The sequence below is a fragment of the Spermophilus citellus genome (assembly GCF_964194105.1).
Source record: "Spermophilus citellus genome assembly, chromosome: 5".
Taxonomy (NCBI): domain Eukaryota; kingdom Metazoa; phylum Chordata; class Mammalia; order Rodentia; family Sciuridae; genus Spermophilus; species Spermophilus citellus.
The window spans coordinates 146,020,591-146,040,365 of NC_138186.1; the positions used below are offsets into that span (position 1 = coordinate 146,020,591).

Below are 19,775 nucleotides of genomic sequence, written 5' to 3' on the forward strand. Positions count from 1 at the left end.
TTCTCTCCAGCTGATGCTTTCCTCTGTCCAACTTTGAATGATGGTGTTTTCTAAGGTCTGTCATTGGTCCTCTTCTTATTTTACACCTTCCTTATGGGGAAAATCATTTATTCCCATTATTTAAAATGCTTTTAACTATTAGCCTTCAAAACCCAATTCAAATGTCACATCCTGTTCAAAGTTTTAGCCAACCTCCTCCACACTACCTCCCCCCAAGAATCCTTCATCATCTGTGTTCTCAAAGCACGTTACATAATCCTTCAGTATCCTAATAGGCAAAATAAATTATGTTTATAGGCTGGTCTTCCATATCAGAATGTAAGCCTCCCAAATAGACCATATATTATGCCATAGGGCAACCCTCAGTAAATACAAAGGGGTGGAGATAATACCATGCATTTTATCTGATCATAATGGAATGAAACTGGAAATCAATGATAAAAGAAGGAAGGAAAAATCCTACATCACATGGAAAATGAACAATATATTACTGAATGATCAATGGGTTACAGAAGACATAAAGGAGGAAATAAAAAAATTCATAGAGACAAATGACAATACAGACACAACATACCGGAATCTATGGGACACAATGAAAGCAGTTTTAAGAGGAAAATTCATCGCCTGGTGGTCATTCCTCAAAAAAAGAAAAAACCAACAAATAAATGAGCTCACACTTCATCTCAAAGCCCTAGAAAAGGAAGAGCAAAACAACAGCAAATGTAGCAGAAGGCAAGAAATAATTAAAATCAGAGTGGAAATCAATGAAATTGAAACAAAAGAAACTATTGAAAAAATTAACAAAACTAAAAGTTGGTTCTTCGAAAAAATAAATAAGATCGACAGACCTTTAGCCATGCTAACGAAGAGAAGAAGAGAGAGAACTCAAATTACTAACATACGGGATGAAAAAGGCAATATCACAACACATGCTACAGAAATACAGAAGACAATTAGAAATTATTTTGAAAACCTATATTCCAATAAAATAGAAAATAGTGAAGACATCGATAAATTTCTTAAGTCATATGATTTGCCCAGACTGAGTCAGGAGGATACACACAATTTGAACAGACCAATATCAATGGATGAAATTGAAGAAGCAATCAAAAGACTACCAACCAAGAAAAGCCCAGGACCGGATGGGTATACAGCGGAGTTTTACAAAACCTTTAAAGAAGAATTAATACCAATACTTTTCAAGTTATTTCAGGAAATAGAAAAAGAGGGAGCTCTTCCAAATTCATTCTATGAGGCCAACATCACCCTGATTCCGAAACCAGACAAAGACACCTCAAAGAAAGAAAACTACAGACCAATATCTCTAATGAACCTAGATGCAAAAATCCTCAATAAAATTCTGGCGAATCAAATATAAAAACACATCAAAAAAGTTGTGCACCATGATCAAGTAGGATTCATCCCTGGGATGCAAGGATGGTTCAACATACGGAAATCAATAAATGTCATTCACCACATCAATAGACTTAAAAATAAGAACCATATGATCATCTCGATAGACACAGAAAAAGCATTTGACAAAGTACAGCATCCCTTTATGTTCAAAACATTAGAAAAACTAGGGATAACAGGAACTTACCTCAACATTGTAAAAGCTATCTATGCTAAGCCTCAGGCTAGCATCATTCTGAATGGAGAAAAGTTGAAGGCATTCCCTCTAAAATCTGGAACAAGACAGGGATGCCCTCTCTCACCACTTCTGTTCAACATAGTTCTCGAAACACTGGCCAGAGCAATTAGACAGATGAAAGAAATTAAAGGCATAAAAATAGGAAAAGAACTTAAAATATCACTATTTGCAGACGACATGGTTCTATACCTAGAAGACCCAAAAGGGTCTACAAAGAAACTACTAGAACTAATAAATGAATTCAGCAAAGTGGCAGGATATAAAATCAACACGCATTTCTGTATATCAGCGACAAAACTTCTGAAACGGAAATGAGGAAAAACACTCCATTCACAATATCCTCAAAAAAAAATAAAATACTTGGGAATCAACCTAACAAAAGAGGTGAAAGATTTATACAATGAAAACTACAGAACCATAAAGAGAGAAGTAGAAGAGGATCTTAGAAGATGGAAAAATATACCCTGTTCATGGATAGGCAGAACTAACATTATCAAAATGGCGATATTACCAAAAGTTCTCTATAGGTTTAATGCAATGCCAATCAAAATCCCAACAGCATTTCTTGTAGAAATAGATAAAGCAATCATGAAATTCATATGGAAAAATAAAAGACCCAGAATAGCAAAAGCAATTCTAAGCAGGAAGTGTGAATCAGGCGGTATAGCGATACCAGATTTCAAACTATATTACAGAGCAATAGTGACAAAAACAGCAAGGTACTGGTACCAAAACAGGCGGTTGGACCAATGGTATAGAATAGAGGACACAGAGACTAATCCACAAAGTTACAACTTTCTTATATTTGATAAAGGGGCTAAAAGCATGCAATGGAGGAAGGATAGCATCTTCAACAAATGGTGTTGGGAAAACTGGAAATCCATATGCAACAAAATGAAACTGAATCCCTTTCTCTCGCCATGCACAAAAGTTAACTCAAAATGGATCAAGGAGCTTGATATCAAATCAGAGATTCTGCGTCTGATAGAAGAAAAAGTTGGCTCAGATCTACATATTGTGGGGTCGGGCTCCAAATTCCTTAATAGGACACCCATAGCACAAGAGTTAATAACAAGAATCAACAAATGGGACTTACTTAAACTAAAAAGTTTTTTCTCAGCAAGAGAAACAATAAGAGAGGTAAATAGGGAGCCTACATCCTGGGAACAAATTTTTACTCCTCACACTTCAGATAGAGCCCTAATATCCAGGGTATACAAAGAACTCAAAAAATTAGACAATAAGATAACAAATAACCCAATCAACAAATGGGCCAAGGACCTGAACAGACACTTCTCAGAGGAGGATATACAATCAATCAACAAGTACATGAAAAAATGCTCACCATCTCTAGCAGTCAAAGAAATGCAAATCAAAACCACCCTAAGATACCATCTCACTCCAGTAAGATTGGCAGCCACTATGAAGTCAAACAACAACAAGTGCTGGCGAGGATGTGGAGAAAATGGTACACTTGTACATTGCTGGTGGGACTGCAAATTGGTGCAGCCAATTTGGAAAGCAGTTTGGAGATTCCTGGGAAAGATGGGAATGGAACCACCATTTGACCCTGCTATTGCCCTTCTTGGACTATTCCCTGAAGACCTTAAAAGAGCATGCTACAGGGATACTGCCACATCGATGTTCATAGCAGCACAATTCACAATAGCTAGACTGTGGAACCAACCCAGATGCCCTTCAATAGATGAATGGATAAAAAAAATGTGGCATTTATACACCATGGAATATTACGCAGCACTAAAAAATGACAAAATCATGGAATTTGCAGGGAAATGGATGGCACTAAAGCAGATTATGCTTAGTGAAGCTAGCCAATCTCTAAAAAACAAATACCAAATGTCTTCTTTGATATAATGAGAGCAACTATGAACAGAGCAGGGAGGAAGAGCAGGAAGAAAAGATTAACTTTAAACAGAGACATGAGATGGGAGGGAAAGGGAGAGAAAAGGGAAATTGCATGGAAATGAAGGGAGACCCTCGTTGCTATACAAAATTACATATAAGAGGTTGTGAGGGGAATGGGAAAATAAACAAGGAGAGAAATGAATTACAGTAGATGGGGTAGAGAGAGAAGATGGGAGGGGAGAGGAGGGGGGATAGTAGGGGATAGGAAAGGTAGCAGAATACAACAATTACTAATAGGGCATCATGTAAAATTGTGGATGTGTAACCGATGTGATTCTGCAATCTGCATTTGGGGTAAAATTGGGAGTTCATAACCCACTTCAATCTAATGTATGAAATATGATATGTCAAGAGCTTTGTAATGTTGTGAACAACCAATAAAAATAATTAAAAAATAAATAAATAAAAATAAAAATAAAGGGATGGGGTCATTGAATTCTATTCTAGTTTTAAGCTTCATTAAGACCTGGAGGAGATGCAGATCCATAAAATGTGACCTTGGCCATTAACTCACAGTTAAACGAGAATATAAGACATCAAAACCAATAAATAAAACTTTTTTCCCAGTAGGGGAAAGTGCAGTATACATTCATTCAATAAGTCAATATGTATCAAGTACCCATTATGTGCCAAGTATCAATTGGGTACTGGAGATTCAGGTTACAAAAGACATGACAAAGCAAAAAGAAATGAAATTCTAGTTTAATAATCCTTTAAGAATCTGAGCTGGGCATGATGGCTCACACCTGTAATCCCAGCAACTTGGCAGGCTGAGGCAGGAGATCACAAGTTCAAAGCCAACCTCAGCAAATTAGTGACTCCCTAAGCCACTTAGTGAGACCTTGTCTCAAAATTAAAAAATAAAAAAGACTGGGGTTGTGGCTCAGTGTTAAATACCCCTTGATTCAATCCCTAGTGCCCAAAACAAAAAACCCTGAACCTGCTCCTCCTTTGGATCTTTTGATAAAACTTCTCTTTACCCTGTAACACTGGACTGGACTTTTCAGATTTTCTTTCTCAGTCATGTCACCTATGATGCAAGACTTCAGGAACAACAACTTTTTCTAATATTTCCCAAAGAATCAATTGTGTAAATGCTAAATCCTCAAAGCAAACCAAGACTTATTTAGTAACTTTGAACGACTGGTTTTAGAGAGAATAGATAGGGGTAACTAACCTAAACATGCAGTAAAAAATTCCTCAGTTTTTTTTTTTTTTTTTAAGTAGTGGAGATTAAACCCAGAGATACTTAACCACTGAGCCATATCCCCAACCCTTCTTTTAAATATTTTATTTAGACACAGGGTCTTCCTGAGTTGCTTAGGGCCTCACTAAGCTGCTGAGGCTGGCTTTGAACTCGCGATCCACCTGCCTCAGCCTCCCCAGCAGCTGGGATTACAGGCGTACACCACTGCACCCAGCTACACAGATCTTAAGGAGAAAATAAAAATAGAAAGATAGATAGTTCCATAATTATTCTTAGCTTCAATGAAATGTCAAGGGCATATTGCATAGTTAAATAACTATACAATATGCTAGATTCAAGAAAAAATTCCTCTGGTGATCACATATCAGATATACATTGTGCCCCAAACGTTGATTAAGACTTTCTTCTTTGGCTAACCAAGATGATTACAAGTCTTAAAAAGGTAATTCTCAAAAACTAAATGTAAAGTCATCCGAAGCTTATATCCTAGCCCAACTCTCAAATTAAACTCTCAGCATTTAGACCAGGTAACTAAAAACCAAAAGCAGATTAGGGCCTGAATCTCCAATTATAGCCTATTTCTTCTTTTATGTTCTCAGAAAATCTTCTCAAATTAAATGTGGCTTGTCCTCTGGCACAGAACTCTAAGTAACATGCTCCTTACTCCCCTAACAAATAAACCAAGAACAAACCAAAGAACATGTAGTTTGAAAACACAAAAAATGTGATTGTTTCATATCTCTTCCCCCCCCACCCCCCACTAAGTCAATCCAGTATGTCTAATGATGTTTTTAGAGGAAAGCACAAACGTTTCTATCAAATAGCTGTGGTCTGGTTAAAATTAAGGCATGACAACACACAAATACCACAGTACAACATTGCTTCAGAAATTCCCAGGCAGTGTCACAACACAGCAGTCACAGCCTTTCTGTGTGGCCTCCTGGGACCTTACAAAGATTCTCAAGATCTGGTCCTTCCTGGAATCCTCCAGACTAGCACTGAGCATGCAGTCTGAAGACAAGCAATGAGAAGATCCAATCCTGGATAACCAAGAGATTATCCATCAGTAAGAATGTTCACTATTCAACAAGAAACACCCTTCTTTAATAAAACCAGCACTAAATGGAGGGTCCGGAGCTCCATAAAGTTTGGAAACTGTGAGGCAGCAGCTTCCTGTTATTTATGTCACCAAGCAGTAAGAATATATGACTTAACAGAGTAGGCAAAACAGGCAGATACAGTAATATCTCAATTTTAGTTCCAAGTGTATGTGAGATTTGGCTGAAAACAGAAGAGTGCCACTCTTATGATACCACGGCTTAACCTTCTCAGAGATGTCATGAGGGCCAGATGAACCGTGGGTGATGACAGTTGTAAATGTAACCATAATACTCCATGAAGGTTCATTCCACTCGGGCCCTTATAAATTCTTCATCGTTGAGCTGCCTGCCTGCTGCCTGCTTTCTGTTGCCTTAAACAGAGTCAAGAACTGAAGGATTTTTGTCTGAACTTTTCCACCTACAATAGATCCAGGTAAGTCCTTCTCTAAACCTGTTATTAATGAACACTGATGAATGTTTATGTGTTACCAGTTTTCAAATGCTTCTCCAACTTGCCTTCAATAATTAGTATGTCTTTGCATCTAACTCATCTCTTCAAAAGAATGTTAAAAAGCGAACCTTTTAAGCATACTGTGTTCATGATAAGTATAAATATTTGCCACTTAAAATCTGGTCTGACATAATCAAAATTAACAACACCGATGATATGATACAGATTAACACTTATTCAAATATATGCTAAATGGACCAGTAAACACTCACAAAATATTCTTGTAAATTAAATGGTAATAAAGCCAAAAGCATGACACTGCAAAGATTTCCTAATTTGACAGCCCTTAACATCAGACTTTGAAAACAAAAACACAGATCTGTAGAACAACATTCTAATAAAGACAATAGGATCAGTCTTTGGATATCCCAAATATGTGTCACATTTGATGTTTCAATGAATTTTCTACATCACTGATTTTATAAGGGAAAAAAGAGTCTAGAACTCTGCTAAGAATCTAGGCTAGCATTTCCTTTCCAATTTTAGTTCAGATTTACCAACGGCCAAGTGTACTTTAAGCATATAAAATATTGGCAGCACCAAGTTGCTTGGCGAGAAAAGTCAAGCCAACTGTTCTCATCATAACTCATGTGCAAGATAGAACATCATTCTCTGATTTCATTATGTCGTGCCAAACAATTTGCACTCCAACCCCACTTTGCAACTGATTGTACACAAAACACGTTAAGTTTTAAAACCAGACTCCCTGCTCCTCTAGATTGTCTATAAGACTTTTCTGACTCTACTGCATGTAAACAGTTAACATGAAGCCAGTATGCTTGGGAAAATGACCAGAAATTATTCTGTAAAAATTGAAATTCTACTGTCCAGATCTGAAGATCTAAATTTTCACTGGTTCAAACAATGCTAGTTTCCCAAAACTAATTTCCCAAAATCTAGGAGTTATCATAGTAAGGCTAACAGATATCAACTACTATGTGTATGTGACTCAATAATAATTACAAATGTTATATAAAGCATACATCCAGAAATGTCACTCAGAACCATCAGAGGTAGCCCAGATTTCTGCCTCAGTCATTTTTATATGAATACCATGATTTAGCTATGGCTCTGCATTGAGGGTATATTGAATACCTGGTTGGCTTTATTAACTAGATGGAATTTTATTTGTTTACTATTCTCCTGCTGGCCAAGGCATTTGATAACTTGGCACTCAACTGATGTAATCTGCCTCAGAAAGCTGCTTTATTGGATAAGATCTCTCATGTAGAACTATTGGCAAAGGACCTAGCACACAGTAATTGTGTTGTTTATTTGGGTATGACTTGCCTTAAATTATAAGACCAGTCATATCTTTGCCATGGGGAACTTTATAGCAGTTTGCCAGGCCTCTAAAATATAAGGATTTTTTCCCTACTCCAAAACATAGTCTATCTGAAGCAGTCTAGACTACTAATTCCCATTGGTAACAAGGGTGATTTCTTAGCATAACAATCACCTTGTGTTTCCAGGTGTTGCAGGCACCCATCATACTGTCATCTTTCTGCTGTGTTTCTAATCACAAGGCATGTACCTCTTATCACTCCAAAACCTTGGAGGATGACACTTTTATATCTAATTTATGCATGCTTCCAGCCATGAAACAACCATGATTGGAAATCCTGGTTAAAAAAAGGTACTCTAGGACCCTCTTAAGGCAAACAGCATCCCATGACAGAATCTCGAGAAAAAAAACATCAGGTCCTTTAGGTCAGGTTGGGTTCAGAGCCTTGAGGAGACAGGCATAGAGCCTAGACTGAACAACCCTCTGTCAAAAGAAAGTAGCCAAGGACATATATATGGCTGGGCTTGATGGCATATGCCTGTAATCCTAGTGGCTGAGGAGGCTAAGGCAGGAGGATCCTGAGTTCAAAGCCAGCCTCAGCAACTTATCAAGGCATGAAGCAACTCTCTCTCTAAATAAAATATAAAAAAGGGCTGGGGATGTGGCTCAGTGGTTAAGCACTCTCTGGGTTCAATCCTTGGTACCAAAAAGAAAAAGAGACAGACAGACAAAGATAGTAAACCTAATCTTGTCAGTGGAGGCCAGGCTTTGTGACACACTCTCTAATTTTATCAGATTTTAAAAGAGTGTGTACCTTAGATTGTGCTTCTAGTGATCCAGCCATTTTAAAATGCTGTTGGGGTAAACATTAAGTTGTGCAACACTGACAGATATGCAAAACTTTCTTGTCCACAACAATACATATGAATATCATTTGGTAGCTATGTGATTGATTTCTACCTCATTAGAATAGATGACTCCAATATTGACAGAGACTTACAGAATTGCCTTAGATATTAGATATAATAGTTTTGCTTCTATTAGCAAATTCATTTTAGCTTTCCTAATGATGTGTTTCTACATATGCTTGTCAAAATTTTCCTTTCAGTGGGCTGGGGATGTAGCTCAGTGGTAGAGTGCTTGTCTAGCATGTACAGAGCTCTGGGTTTGATCCCCAGCTTCATAAAAATAGTCTCCTTTGAGGCAGTTTTAATATCACATTGGTTTCCTCATTAAGTAAAGAATTAAATATTTAACATATTTATATTTGTAGAGAATCATGATTTAAGGTTTTTTATAAATTACAGTTTATAAAATTACAATGTAGCACAGTGAAGGAAGCAGTTTTCCAGGAAGAGAAGCTGATGAAGTACAAAGGGACTTTTACTTATGTTTAAAATGATTTATTTTTCTGAAACAGAGAAAAAGAGAAGTGAAATAAATGTCAAAGTGATTAATGACAATTATCTTCAGGTAGTGGATGCATGAGTGTCCGTTATACTATGTTGTGTACTTTTTTATGATTGCAATGTTTCACAACTTAAATTTCTTAAGGTTTCTTTGGTTGTTGTTTAATTAGTTAGATGAGGAAGAATGGAGTATATATAGACAGTTCCTTCTAACTTCTTCCTTAGTATCAGCTGTTACTGTGGAAACCTATAGATATTACAAACCTTCATACTCCTGAAGATGAATGCCTTCTTCTCTTTCAAAGTTCTTTACTAAATCTGCTGCAATAAGAGGCATATCACAAGCAATGGATAAACGCTTACAGATCTGAGTTCTTGAGAATATGCTATCACATTAGAAGAAAGTGAGCCAGAGTCAGGAGCCAAACTACTCAGAGCACCAAGGAAGAGCTGTGCCAGAAGCCCAGCTCTCTGTATCATTCCAGAGACGGGCCTGTTTTGGTCTGTCACTTGGCAATCCATTCGACTCTTATGATCAGAAAATAGACCAAGACTTGCCTGGAAAAAATCCAATTTCCATCCTGTGGCAAGCAACCTGCAACCAGTATTCAGCTTAAGCTCCAGGTTCCTTTGTCTCTCTAGACAGAAAAATATCAAAGTAAGCTTTCCTAAGCTCATTACAAAGTCACTGCAATATGTCAGCAAGAAGGGACCAGAAATGAAGTGTCATTACCATGACTTAGCCTCGTAACAGCACTACACAGCATCATGGACCAAGATGTCAGACCTAATCCTCCCAAACAGGATACAAGCTTTGGGTGTTATTCATTGCAAGGGGCATCTGTGGTAGAGTGGTTCAAACACCTGATTATTTGGAAGTTGGGAAGACCTGAGTTTGATGCCCATTCAACCACCTGATTTTTTTCTGACCAAGTCACATACCTTGCCAACTGAAAAAAAAATATAGATGATTACACTGCTACATCTATTTCTTTCATGGAGTTAAAACGATCAAATGAGGAGGATCACATGATACTGAACATACATTATATGACCATTCTGGAAAAAAAAAAAAATAAAACAAACACATGAAATCTCCTGAGCACCGTTGTGACCATATTATAAACCGCCAAGCTGGAGGTAAAAGCTGTGGCTCCTGGATGCAGGAATCACACTCCTGGTCCTGGCTGTCCCAGCTTTGGGCTAATATTTGTCACAATAAACATATTAGAACAATTGAACATGACATTAAGAGGCCCTTGGCAAGTAACAGCCTTAGATTACTGTTTAAATAAAAGTTAATCAAGAGGAAAAATTCACTGGCTTAAGCAAATACTTGGTTTTATGTGTTCAGATTCAGTAGGCAGATGGCTCAATGTCCCCTAATAGCCACTAGCAGCTCCCCTTCATGTTTCAGTTGAATAAAAGTTCACCAGTATGGAAAAGGCTAGAAGTGTTGAAAAGTACTGTCACAACCCCTTCTGGAGACTCCTTGTACAAAGGAATATAACTCCCTTCCTGTATGAATCATACACCCAAGGCAATTGATTGCCTTACTGTTGATTAACCATGTAAAAAAAAAAGGTTCACTTGGAATGGAACGTCAATGGTTACCTGTGCTGTTTCTGTGGCATTTAAGGTATACAGGTCTGCTTGGCTCTGCTTTAACATTTAAATTCTCTCCCCACCTCCTATCTCCCCTAAGAAAATTACCACAATATGGCTTGGGTTATATATGTTTGTATGTCGGGTTTGTCTGTTTTCTTAAAAAAACAAAAAAACAAAAAAACAACCCTCCAATTAAAACTCATATAAAAGGTAAGGAGTGACTCATTTAAATTTCTGGAACAAACAGACAAGGCTTTTAAAATCAGCTTTGCCTCATATCTTTTTCATTTTCCACTTTTGATCAGTTTCTTTAATCAACAACTCCAACCAGAAAGAAAACTAACATGTTAAAATAACTGAAGAAACCCATGCATTAAAAGTACCAATAGATTTTTAAGTAATTTACCATTTTGCATTCAAGTTTCCTTTTTATGTCACTAATAAAACTTTGCACAATTAATTTTACTCCCTGAAAAAAAAAAAGGGTATCTTTCTTAAATATAGACAGTTTCCCCTCCTATCTATATTCAAATCAAGAAAGCAAAATTAGCTTTAAGCTCTACCTTCCCCAGTCTGGGGGTATAGCTCACTGGTAGAGCCCATGCTTAGCATGCAAGAGGCCCTAGGTTCAATCCCTTTCCCAAAGCTGTGGTTCCTTGTTTCTTCCTGTTATGACTGTGGCTCCTGCAGCACTGCCCACCCTACCCCATTCCCCATACTTTCAACTCTACTCTTGTCCTAATTAAGTAAAGGAGATACAGGCACAGTCCACAGTCCTGGGGAGATCCCACAGGTGACAAGAAGGTGATAAAATGTTCTAATTGCTTTCTGGGAGGGGCCATAACTTCATAGCTAATATTTGTCACAATAAACATACTAGAAAACTTGAATATGATATTAAGAAGCACTTAGTTGGTAACAGCCTTAGATTTTTTTTTTTAATTTTTTTTTAGTTGTAGATGGACACAATATTTATTTATTTATTTATCTTTATGTGGTGCTGAGGCTCAATGTGCTAGGCAAGTGCTCTACCACTGAGATGCAGCTCCAGCCCCCTTAGGTTATTTTTAAATAAAAATTAATCAATACTAGCAATACAAGCAATAAATGTTGGTGAGGATGTGGGGAAAAAGGTACACCCATACATTGCTGGTGGGACTGCAAATTGGTGCAACCTCTATGGAGAACAGTACGAAGATTCCACAGAAAACTTGGAATGGAACCAACATTTGACTCAGCTATCCCCCTCCTCAGTTTATACTCAAAGGACTTAAAATCAGCAATCTACAGTGACACAGCCAACAATGTATAGAGCAGCTCAATTCACAATAGCCAAACTATGGAACACACCTAGATGCCCTTCAACAGATAAATGGATAAAGACACTGTGGTATATATACACAATGGAATATTACTCAGCCTTAAAGAAGAATGAAATTATGGCATTTGCAAGTAAATGGATGGAACTACAGAATATCATGCTAAGTGAAATAAGCCAATCCCAAAAAACCAAAGGCCACATGTTTTCTCTAATACATGGATGCTAATTCATAATAAGGGGGGTGGGTAGGGAAAAACAGAGGTACTTTGGATTAGGCAGAGGGGAGTGAAGGGAAGGGAGGGGAAAGGAGGGTCAGAAGGATAGTAGAATGAATCAGACATTATTACTTTATATGCATATATGGTTACACAACTGGTGTGGTTCTACATCATGTACAACCAGAAGAACAGAAGTTATCTCCATTTATATATGATTTGTCAAGATGCATTCTGCTTCACATATAGCTAATTAGAACACATAAAATATTTTAAAAAGTCAATCAAGATGTTTAAAGAAGTAAAAATTCACTGGCTTGGAGCCACTGACCAATAATGCACTTTCCTGTGGTTCTCGACTTTACTGGTTTGCGGTAGTATCTGACCATCAGGGACCATCAGGCAAGCAGACACAGTTGGTTGTTTGGGGTAGAAAGACTTGGGCATTCACTGGACTTCGTGCTTGACAAAAAGAAGTTACAACCCAATTCTGTCCTTCAAACCAGAAACAGGAACTGAACAGGCCTCAAACTATTCCTCTGAAACAGGAAGCAGGGGATAGTCCCTGTAGCTACCAGAGAGGAACTGACCTGCAGTGGAGGACTCCCGAAAGACCGGCACCTGCTGAGAACGCTGGTGAGATAAGACTATGCTGTGCACTTATAAACAGGCTTCACCCAGAGAAGGAACCAGCTCACCACCAACTAGTGAATGTCACAAACCCAAGATGGCCAAGCTGAGGAAAGAAACAGAATTCTGGGAACCTGAAAGAAGAGCCAGCCACAACCATCTGCACTTCACTACTTGGTAAGAATTTGGGTACACTAAAAATGAATCTAGTTTTGCTCTTTGAGGCTTTCTTTTTAATTTTTTTTCCAACTTCCTAGTAAAACCCTTTTAGAAAAATTACAATTTTGCCTCAACTAGCCAGTTATCCAAGAAGGCAACAGCAAGCACAGTGCTCTGGGTTTATACGGGTGGCAACAGCTGCTCCAACAGTGTACCCACAAAAGTTAAAAAGCTAAAAGAAAACATGTGGGATACCACTGTTGCAAACTTTTCAAATGACCTTTCTTCCACAGTAATGTCCCCACTAATTTTTTAACATCTTTCCTTTTTAAGAACTCACAGCCATGGGGGACTGGTTGTTGAATTTTCTTTCTCTAAAAACACCCTTTCTTGGAAAAATTATAAATGTTGGCAGTCCTGACTTTTTTATCCAGTTCATGAGAAACACTATTTAGGAGATGCAGAGTTTGTCATCTCCCCTCAAAGTATATGACAATATATGCATATATATATATATATATATATACACACATACATACACACACACACACACACACACACACACACACACACACACATATGGATATGAAAGCAGAAATGCAGAAGTTGGCTGGAAGACTTTCAAGAACTTCTTCTAGGATAAGGAGGATTAAGGGTTGTTTTATTTTGCCAAATAAAAATGGAAGACCTAAGGAGCTGTGCTGGAAGCAAGAGGAACCAAAGCCCACAAAGATCAGATGGCTCTCTGGCAAAATGGCAAAAACGGGCCACCCTCTTCACAAGCTTATGTAAAGTGAAAACACAATATGGATGAAAATAGAAAAGCTAAGTTCTGAAAATTTCAACTAGCATGTGCTTCCTTCCGGTTCCTCACTATTGCTAAAGGGTAAAAGGCTGAGCAAAAGATTGCAATCTGCAGTGAGCCAGGCTCAGAGGAAGACCCAGGCAGGTGACAAGGCTGGTGGCAGGGAAGGGGAAGCCTTCAGCCTATCTAATCCAGGGCCCACCCAGAGGGAGGCAGCTGGCCTTAAGCCAAGCAAGGTCCCAGGGTCTTACATCAGCAGGAAGTCCAGAGCCATAAATAGGTTAGGAGGGGAAGAAGCTGAAAGAAGTGAACATGTTCATGGATCCTGCTGGCCCTGCCTCTTGTTTTACTCAGCATACTTTTTCTCCCTGCAGCCTTTCCCACAGCCCCCACCCACCACCCACCAAAACCAATTCAAGTGGCTGCTCCTCCTACATCTGACCAAGCTACCAACAAGCTACATCAAAGCAAAAGTCACTGTTCTAACACACTGAAAAGTGTGATCAGTTTCAGGTTTCAGAAACACAATTTTCCTGGATGTTTAAAAGGGTAAATGGATTCCATACACTGAGTTAAGGCTTCTTATAGGCGAGTCCCAGACTCTACCATCTACAGTACTGTTTCTAAGGGAAAGTTTGCTTCTGGTTCCAACCAGCAATTTTAATCATTTAACCTGAATGAATGCATGATTTCTTCATAGTTTAGTGTCTTCATAAGCAAAATGAAGGAAAAATAAAGCCTGTTTCAGGTACATTCACAGAATTGGTGTTCATTAATATATATATATATATATATATATATATATATATATATATATATATTTTTAGAATCCTGACCAGTTGGGGTCTGACCAAAACCAGAGCACCATGTATGACTGACACCTCTGAGCTTTTACTGAGTTTAACTGCCTGCAATGCAGGGGGCAGGGAATGGGTGTTGTTAGGACATTCACCATGTCCACATTTTCATAAAAGCATTAATTTCACCTCTCAGGATCACAGAATGACAAGTGTCATCAATGAACAAACTAGAACACAATTAAATAAAATCAAATTGGGAAAATCAGTGAAAACCTGTAACTACAATCCGTTCTTTTTCGCTTTTGCTTTTGCAGTAGCGAGGATTGAACCCAGGGATGCTCTATCACTGAGCCATATCCCTAGTCCTTTTTTAATTTTACTTTGAGACAGGGTCTTGCTAAGTTGCCCAGGCACCACTACACCCACCTACAGTCTATTCTTTAAGAAGACACCAGTACACAATGATGGGGAAAGTTTGTAAAAAAAAATGTCATCATGCTTTAAGTTCTTATACATTCCATTAAGCTGAGCTATGTGAGCACCATTGTTCTCTTTTTCAATGCTGAGGTCCCAGATAGGCCATCTTTGCTTACCCTTCCGCTGAGATTCATGTATCAACTCCTTTGAGAAACTACTCCTGGATCCCCTCAACCTTACTGACCTACAGCTGTGTCCTGGGAGCCCAAGGCTTCTGTGTGACCTTCACAGAGGCACTGGGTCAGCCAAAGCACACAGAATCCACCCTCCCCACCAATTCTGAGCTCCTTGTGGCCAGGAACAGCATATGTACAAACAGTTTATGAATCTCTATGAACTAAAATGACTCATGTGTAGTAATAACATTGAAATTTTAGAGTAAAGAATTTGCAAACTGGAGGATATCTCAAATACCAAATACTCCAACTCTCTACTCTTTTCTGAGTTTTTAAACGACTCACTCCAAATTAGAGAAGTATCAGATCCAGAATACAGACCTTGAAACTCCTGTTCCAGACCTCTGCCCCAAGGGCACCATGCTGCCTTGCTCTGCACATGCACAGGATTAAATAAGGGAATCTTAGAAACTGACTTCAATTCTCCCTCTACTTCCACCCTGTGGCTAATCTTATAGGTAAGGGATTGCCTTTGGAGGAGATAAGAAGCCTTTCTCATGATTTCAATTCCCTGGTTCACAAGAGAGCTGGAATGAAAACTCAGCTCTCCCTGGAGGGGCACTGTTCTTCTCCCTGTACCATAATCATTCAGGTAGTAGGTGTAGAGAAAAGGTCAGCATGGCCAGGAGCCTGCAACGGCCTGTTTCTGTACAACTTGCAAGATAAAAATAGTTTTTACATTTTTAAATGATTAGGAGGAAAAAGCAAAGGAGTAATATTTTGTTAATTATCTGAAATTCAAATTTCGAAGTCCATTAGTAAAGTTTTATTGGAACATAGCCACGATCATTTGTTTAGGGGTACTGTTTATGTCTGCTCCCAAGGCAAAGTTAAGCAGTTATGAGAAACTTCCAAGGACTACAAAATATTTACTATCTGGCCCTGGACAAAAAAAAGTTGGCCAGCCCCTTGGCAGCAGGACAAGCCCTTTCTTAGACATTAGAAGAAAATAGGTAATAGCCAGGCACAGTGACACACACCTGTAATCCCAGCAACTCAAAAGGCTGAGACAGGAGTACCTCAAGCTGAAGGCAAGCCTGGGCAACTCAGTGAAATCCTGTCTCAAAGTAACAAAAAGGGTGAGGATAGCTTAGTGGTAGAGCATCCCTGGGTTCAATCCTCAGTACCACAAAAAGGGGAAGAGAGAGAGTTCTAAAGTGATAGTCTCATCAGACTCTGAGACTATCACTTTAGAACAAAAGGTTTGGATGAAAATGATACCATCCTCATTCTGTCACATCTTCATACTATGGAGGAGGTTAGAGGTCATGTCACCCAGATAGGCAGGGGTTAAACTGAAGTCTGCCTGGATTGAAAGGAGCAGAGGGGTGGGGCACAGCAAGACAGGAACAAGGGTGTCCCCAAAGCATCCCCTTCCCACTATTCTTCAGGGCACCTAAATGGCACTTAGGATCCTGGTCAGCTATTTGAAGGAGAGTTTTCCTGGATTCGGAGAGCAAGTCAGTACACCTGAGTGGAGGCAGCCAGGGCCATGCATGACCTTTCAGCCCCAGGAGCGGAATACTGCATTGACCAGTTACTGCCTATGAATCTTAGGTCCAGTCATGCATGGCTTAGTTTTCTCACTTAGAAAGATAAGGACTTCCTCTGGAGCAGGGTGGCAAATGCCTGTAAACCAGCTACTCAAGGATCCCAAATTCAAGGCCATCCTGAGCAACTTAAGCAAGAACCCATTTCAAAATGAAACTTAAAAAAAAAAAAAAAAAAAAGGCTAGGAATGTAAACTACTCCTGGGTTCAATTCTTACCCAGTATGGGGGGGGAGGGGGATAAGAATTTTCTTCCCAGGCTTGTTTGAAGTATTAAATGAGATACAGTTCTAATGTCAGCTCCCTTCTAACCTTTCTCCCTCCTTTTCCCAGAGATAATATTTGGAAAACAACAGAAAGAGTGCATTGTTAGGAAAGTTTCTTACAAATTAGCTTAAAGACTTTTTTTTTCTATAGCCCTAGAGAAAAAATGCCCAATCTACAGTGCAGTAAAAGGAGACTCAAGTATTTACTTAGCTGGCTACTTTCCTCTCATATCTTTCAGTTCTTTGAAACTTCTTCCAAATTATAAACCAAAAATAAGAGTGCTATAATTTTTAGAAAAGTTACATTTATGTAATTTTTATAGCAATCCGCCCAAAGGACCAAGCTATAATATATTATACTCGTGTTCAACTATGAAGACAGGGGCGAAAAAATACCAGAACCAGAAAGTCCTAGTTTATTTAGTCTGGCTTCCTTAACATGAAGTTCTTCTTGTTCTTAAAATATTCAGCTCTGGCTGAATTCCAAAACTGACATAAGCCTACTTTAGGTGTTTTGAAGAGGCTGTAGAGAATCAGAACTGAAAACAAGATTGGAATATAAAACCTTGTATGTGATCACAAATACAAGAAGCTTATTGTTTTGAAACCATTAAACCAGCTTTTCCACCCACAATTATAAAAATAACTAAGGCTGCACTCTCAACATTGGATGGACAGGGTGCTAAGCTAATAGTTAATTTCAAAAACATGTTATCATTCCTAACATTTGCTAACAGCCACTGGAACTGCCTGACACTTTCTGAAATCCGAGATAGCCCGAAAAAAAATACAAAGTTTTGCATGGACTACGTTTGCAATCACTTTAATGACCAAGCTAATCTGAGTCATTAAGATAACATATCAATATAAAAACTACAGAATTTTACTGAGATTTTAAAGGAAATCTAGAAAATAAAGAGACATGTCATGTTCATTGTGAAAAAAAAAGATAACATATCAGCGTTTTAAACAATGTTAAATTATAAATTTTCCAGCCCACCACGATGTATAGGCTAATTAAAAAAAAAAAAAAAAACTGGTTCTTTCACCAAGATCCCAAGAAAGATATCATAGGCATTTGCTGAAGTCATGATCTTATGACTTTGGGAAGTAATTACTTGAAAGTTCAAATTGGTAAAAGAAAGGAAATTCAAGGCACTAAAACTTATTGAAGATAAAATGAGTTGGAAAGATCAGGACAAGACAGGCAACTTACAGTACACTGCGCGCAGCTGGCTGTGAGGCATAAAGTCCTCGTTTCTGTACTCCCAAAACTACACACACAAAAGGGTTATAGGTCTAAGTAAAAGGGAAATTGGGGACAAACCTAACAAAGTGAAACAGACATACTGAATGGAGGACTGATTGGAAATATCCTGCACTGCTGAAAAACAGTTCTTCAGATCGACCACATAGACCCCAGGGCTCCAGCGCCGGGTGGTGGGTAAGGTCAGTGGGTCTAGTGCACAAAACACTGGCTCTTGCACAAGCACACACTCCCTCCCAAAGGATTGGCCAGCGCCAGGAGTAGTCACGCAGCGCCACTCGCGTCCCCCTAGGTGGGGCGAGAAGTAAGTAGGCAGCATGCTTCCGCCAAGAAAAACAAACAAAACAAAACGTTTCCCCAGAAAACGGCCACCCTCCCCCCAAAAAATGTGGGCCCGACCGCGGAGTACGGTGAAGGGGTTTCACACTCACCTGCATTGTAAAAACGGTCCAGTACCGTGGTCTCCCCGAAGTCCAGTTTACCGAAATGCAGGGTCTCCAGGGTGGCGCCCACCGCCTCACACGCCTCCCGCAGGCTCTGCAGGGCCTCACTCTCGGCCACCACCAGCTGCCCCTGGCTCGCTTCGTTGATCACGTATGCCACCGTGGTCCGTCGGCCGCCCCCGCTACTGGAGTTGCCCCGGCACCGGGTGGCGCTGCTCCCAGGGGTGGCAGCAGCACACCCGGTGCCAGGGGCGGCGGTGCTCTCCACGTTCCAGAAGCTGCCCGGTGGCGGCGGCGGTAGCTGGCTGGGCTCGCCTTCGGCCACCGTCGCCACTCCTCCCCTCCGGCAGCTGCCACCCTCGGGGAAAGTGCAGAAGCCCGAGGAGGTGAAGGGTGGCACGGAGAAAGTGATGCCTTCACCCGCCTCCGTGCTCATCTCTGACGGCCGGGCTGCAGCGGCGGCGGTGTCCCCGGCCCAGCCGCACCTTCTGGCCAGCCACAGCTCAGGGCTGCTCCGCGCCCGCCGGGCTAAGCAGCTGCCATCGCGCGCAGCGCCTTCACCGCCGCGCCGCCGCCTCCTCTCTTGCGCCCTGTCGCCCGCGGGCACGCCGCTGCCCGGCGGCGGCTCGCCCCTCCTCGGCGCCTCCGTGGCCACGCCGCTCGCCCGCTGCAGGGTTGAGAGTACACGGGGTGGGGAAGCCCGGGTGAGCGGGAAGGGACAGCGCTTCCTTTTCTTGGCAGGCGGACAAGTCGGCTGGCAAACCTGCGCCGCGGAGCGGCTCAAGGGCGCCGCGCTCGGGGTGCCTTGCGCCCTCGCAACTGGAGAGCCACCGGTTCCTTCCGTCTCGGCCACTGGGAGGGGCCGAGGAGGGCGCCCTCTGGGTGCGGAGCTACCTGGCGAGCACCTTAAGGACGGCGGGCGGGCTTCCCGGGCTGCGTCCCGGAACAGCTGCAGCTGCAGCCGAAAGTT

At 40.3% G+C, this 19,775-nt stretch overlaps 2 protein-coding genes across 4 annotated transcripts in view; one reads left to right on the forward strand and one right to left on the reverse strand.

The window, feature by feature from the left end:
- Nucleotides 1–19,383, reverse strand: part of MAP3K5 (mitogen-activated protein kinase kinase kinase 5) — a 204,624-nt gene extending 185,241 nt beyond the window's left edge. For 2 of the 3 annotated variants that reach the window (XM_081293968.1, XM_081293967.1), the window contains exon 1: nt 18,794–19,383. In XM_081293968.1, coding sequence (XP_081150094.1) covers nt 18,794–19,241 — 448 coding nt within the window. In that variant the 5' untranslated portion in view covers nt 19,242–19,383. Of the gene's footprint in view, nt 1–18,445; nt 18,581–18,793 lie in introns of those variants that run through there. The other variant, XM_081293969.1, reaches the window with a different exon arrangement.
- Nucleotides 6,187–19,775, forward strand: part of PEX7 (peroxisomal biogenesis factor 7) — a 118,500-nt gene continuing 104,911 nt past the window's right edge. Inside the window, exon 1 of the mRNA XM_081293973.1 lies at nt 6,187–6,317. The gene's annotated coding sequence lies outside the window, so the exon portion shown is untranslated. The remainder of the gene's footprint in view (nt 6,318–19,775) is intronic.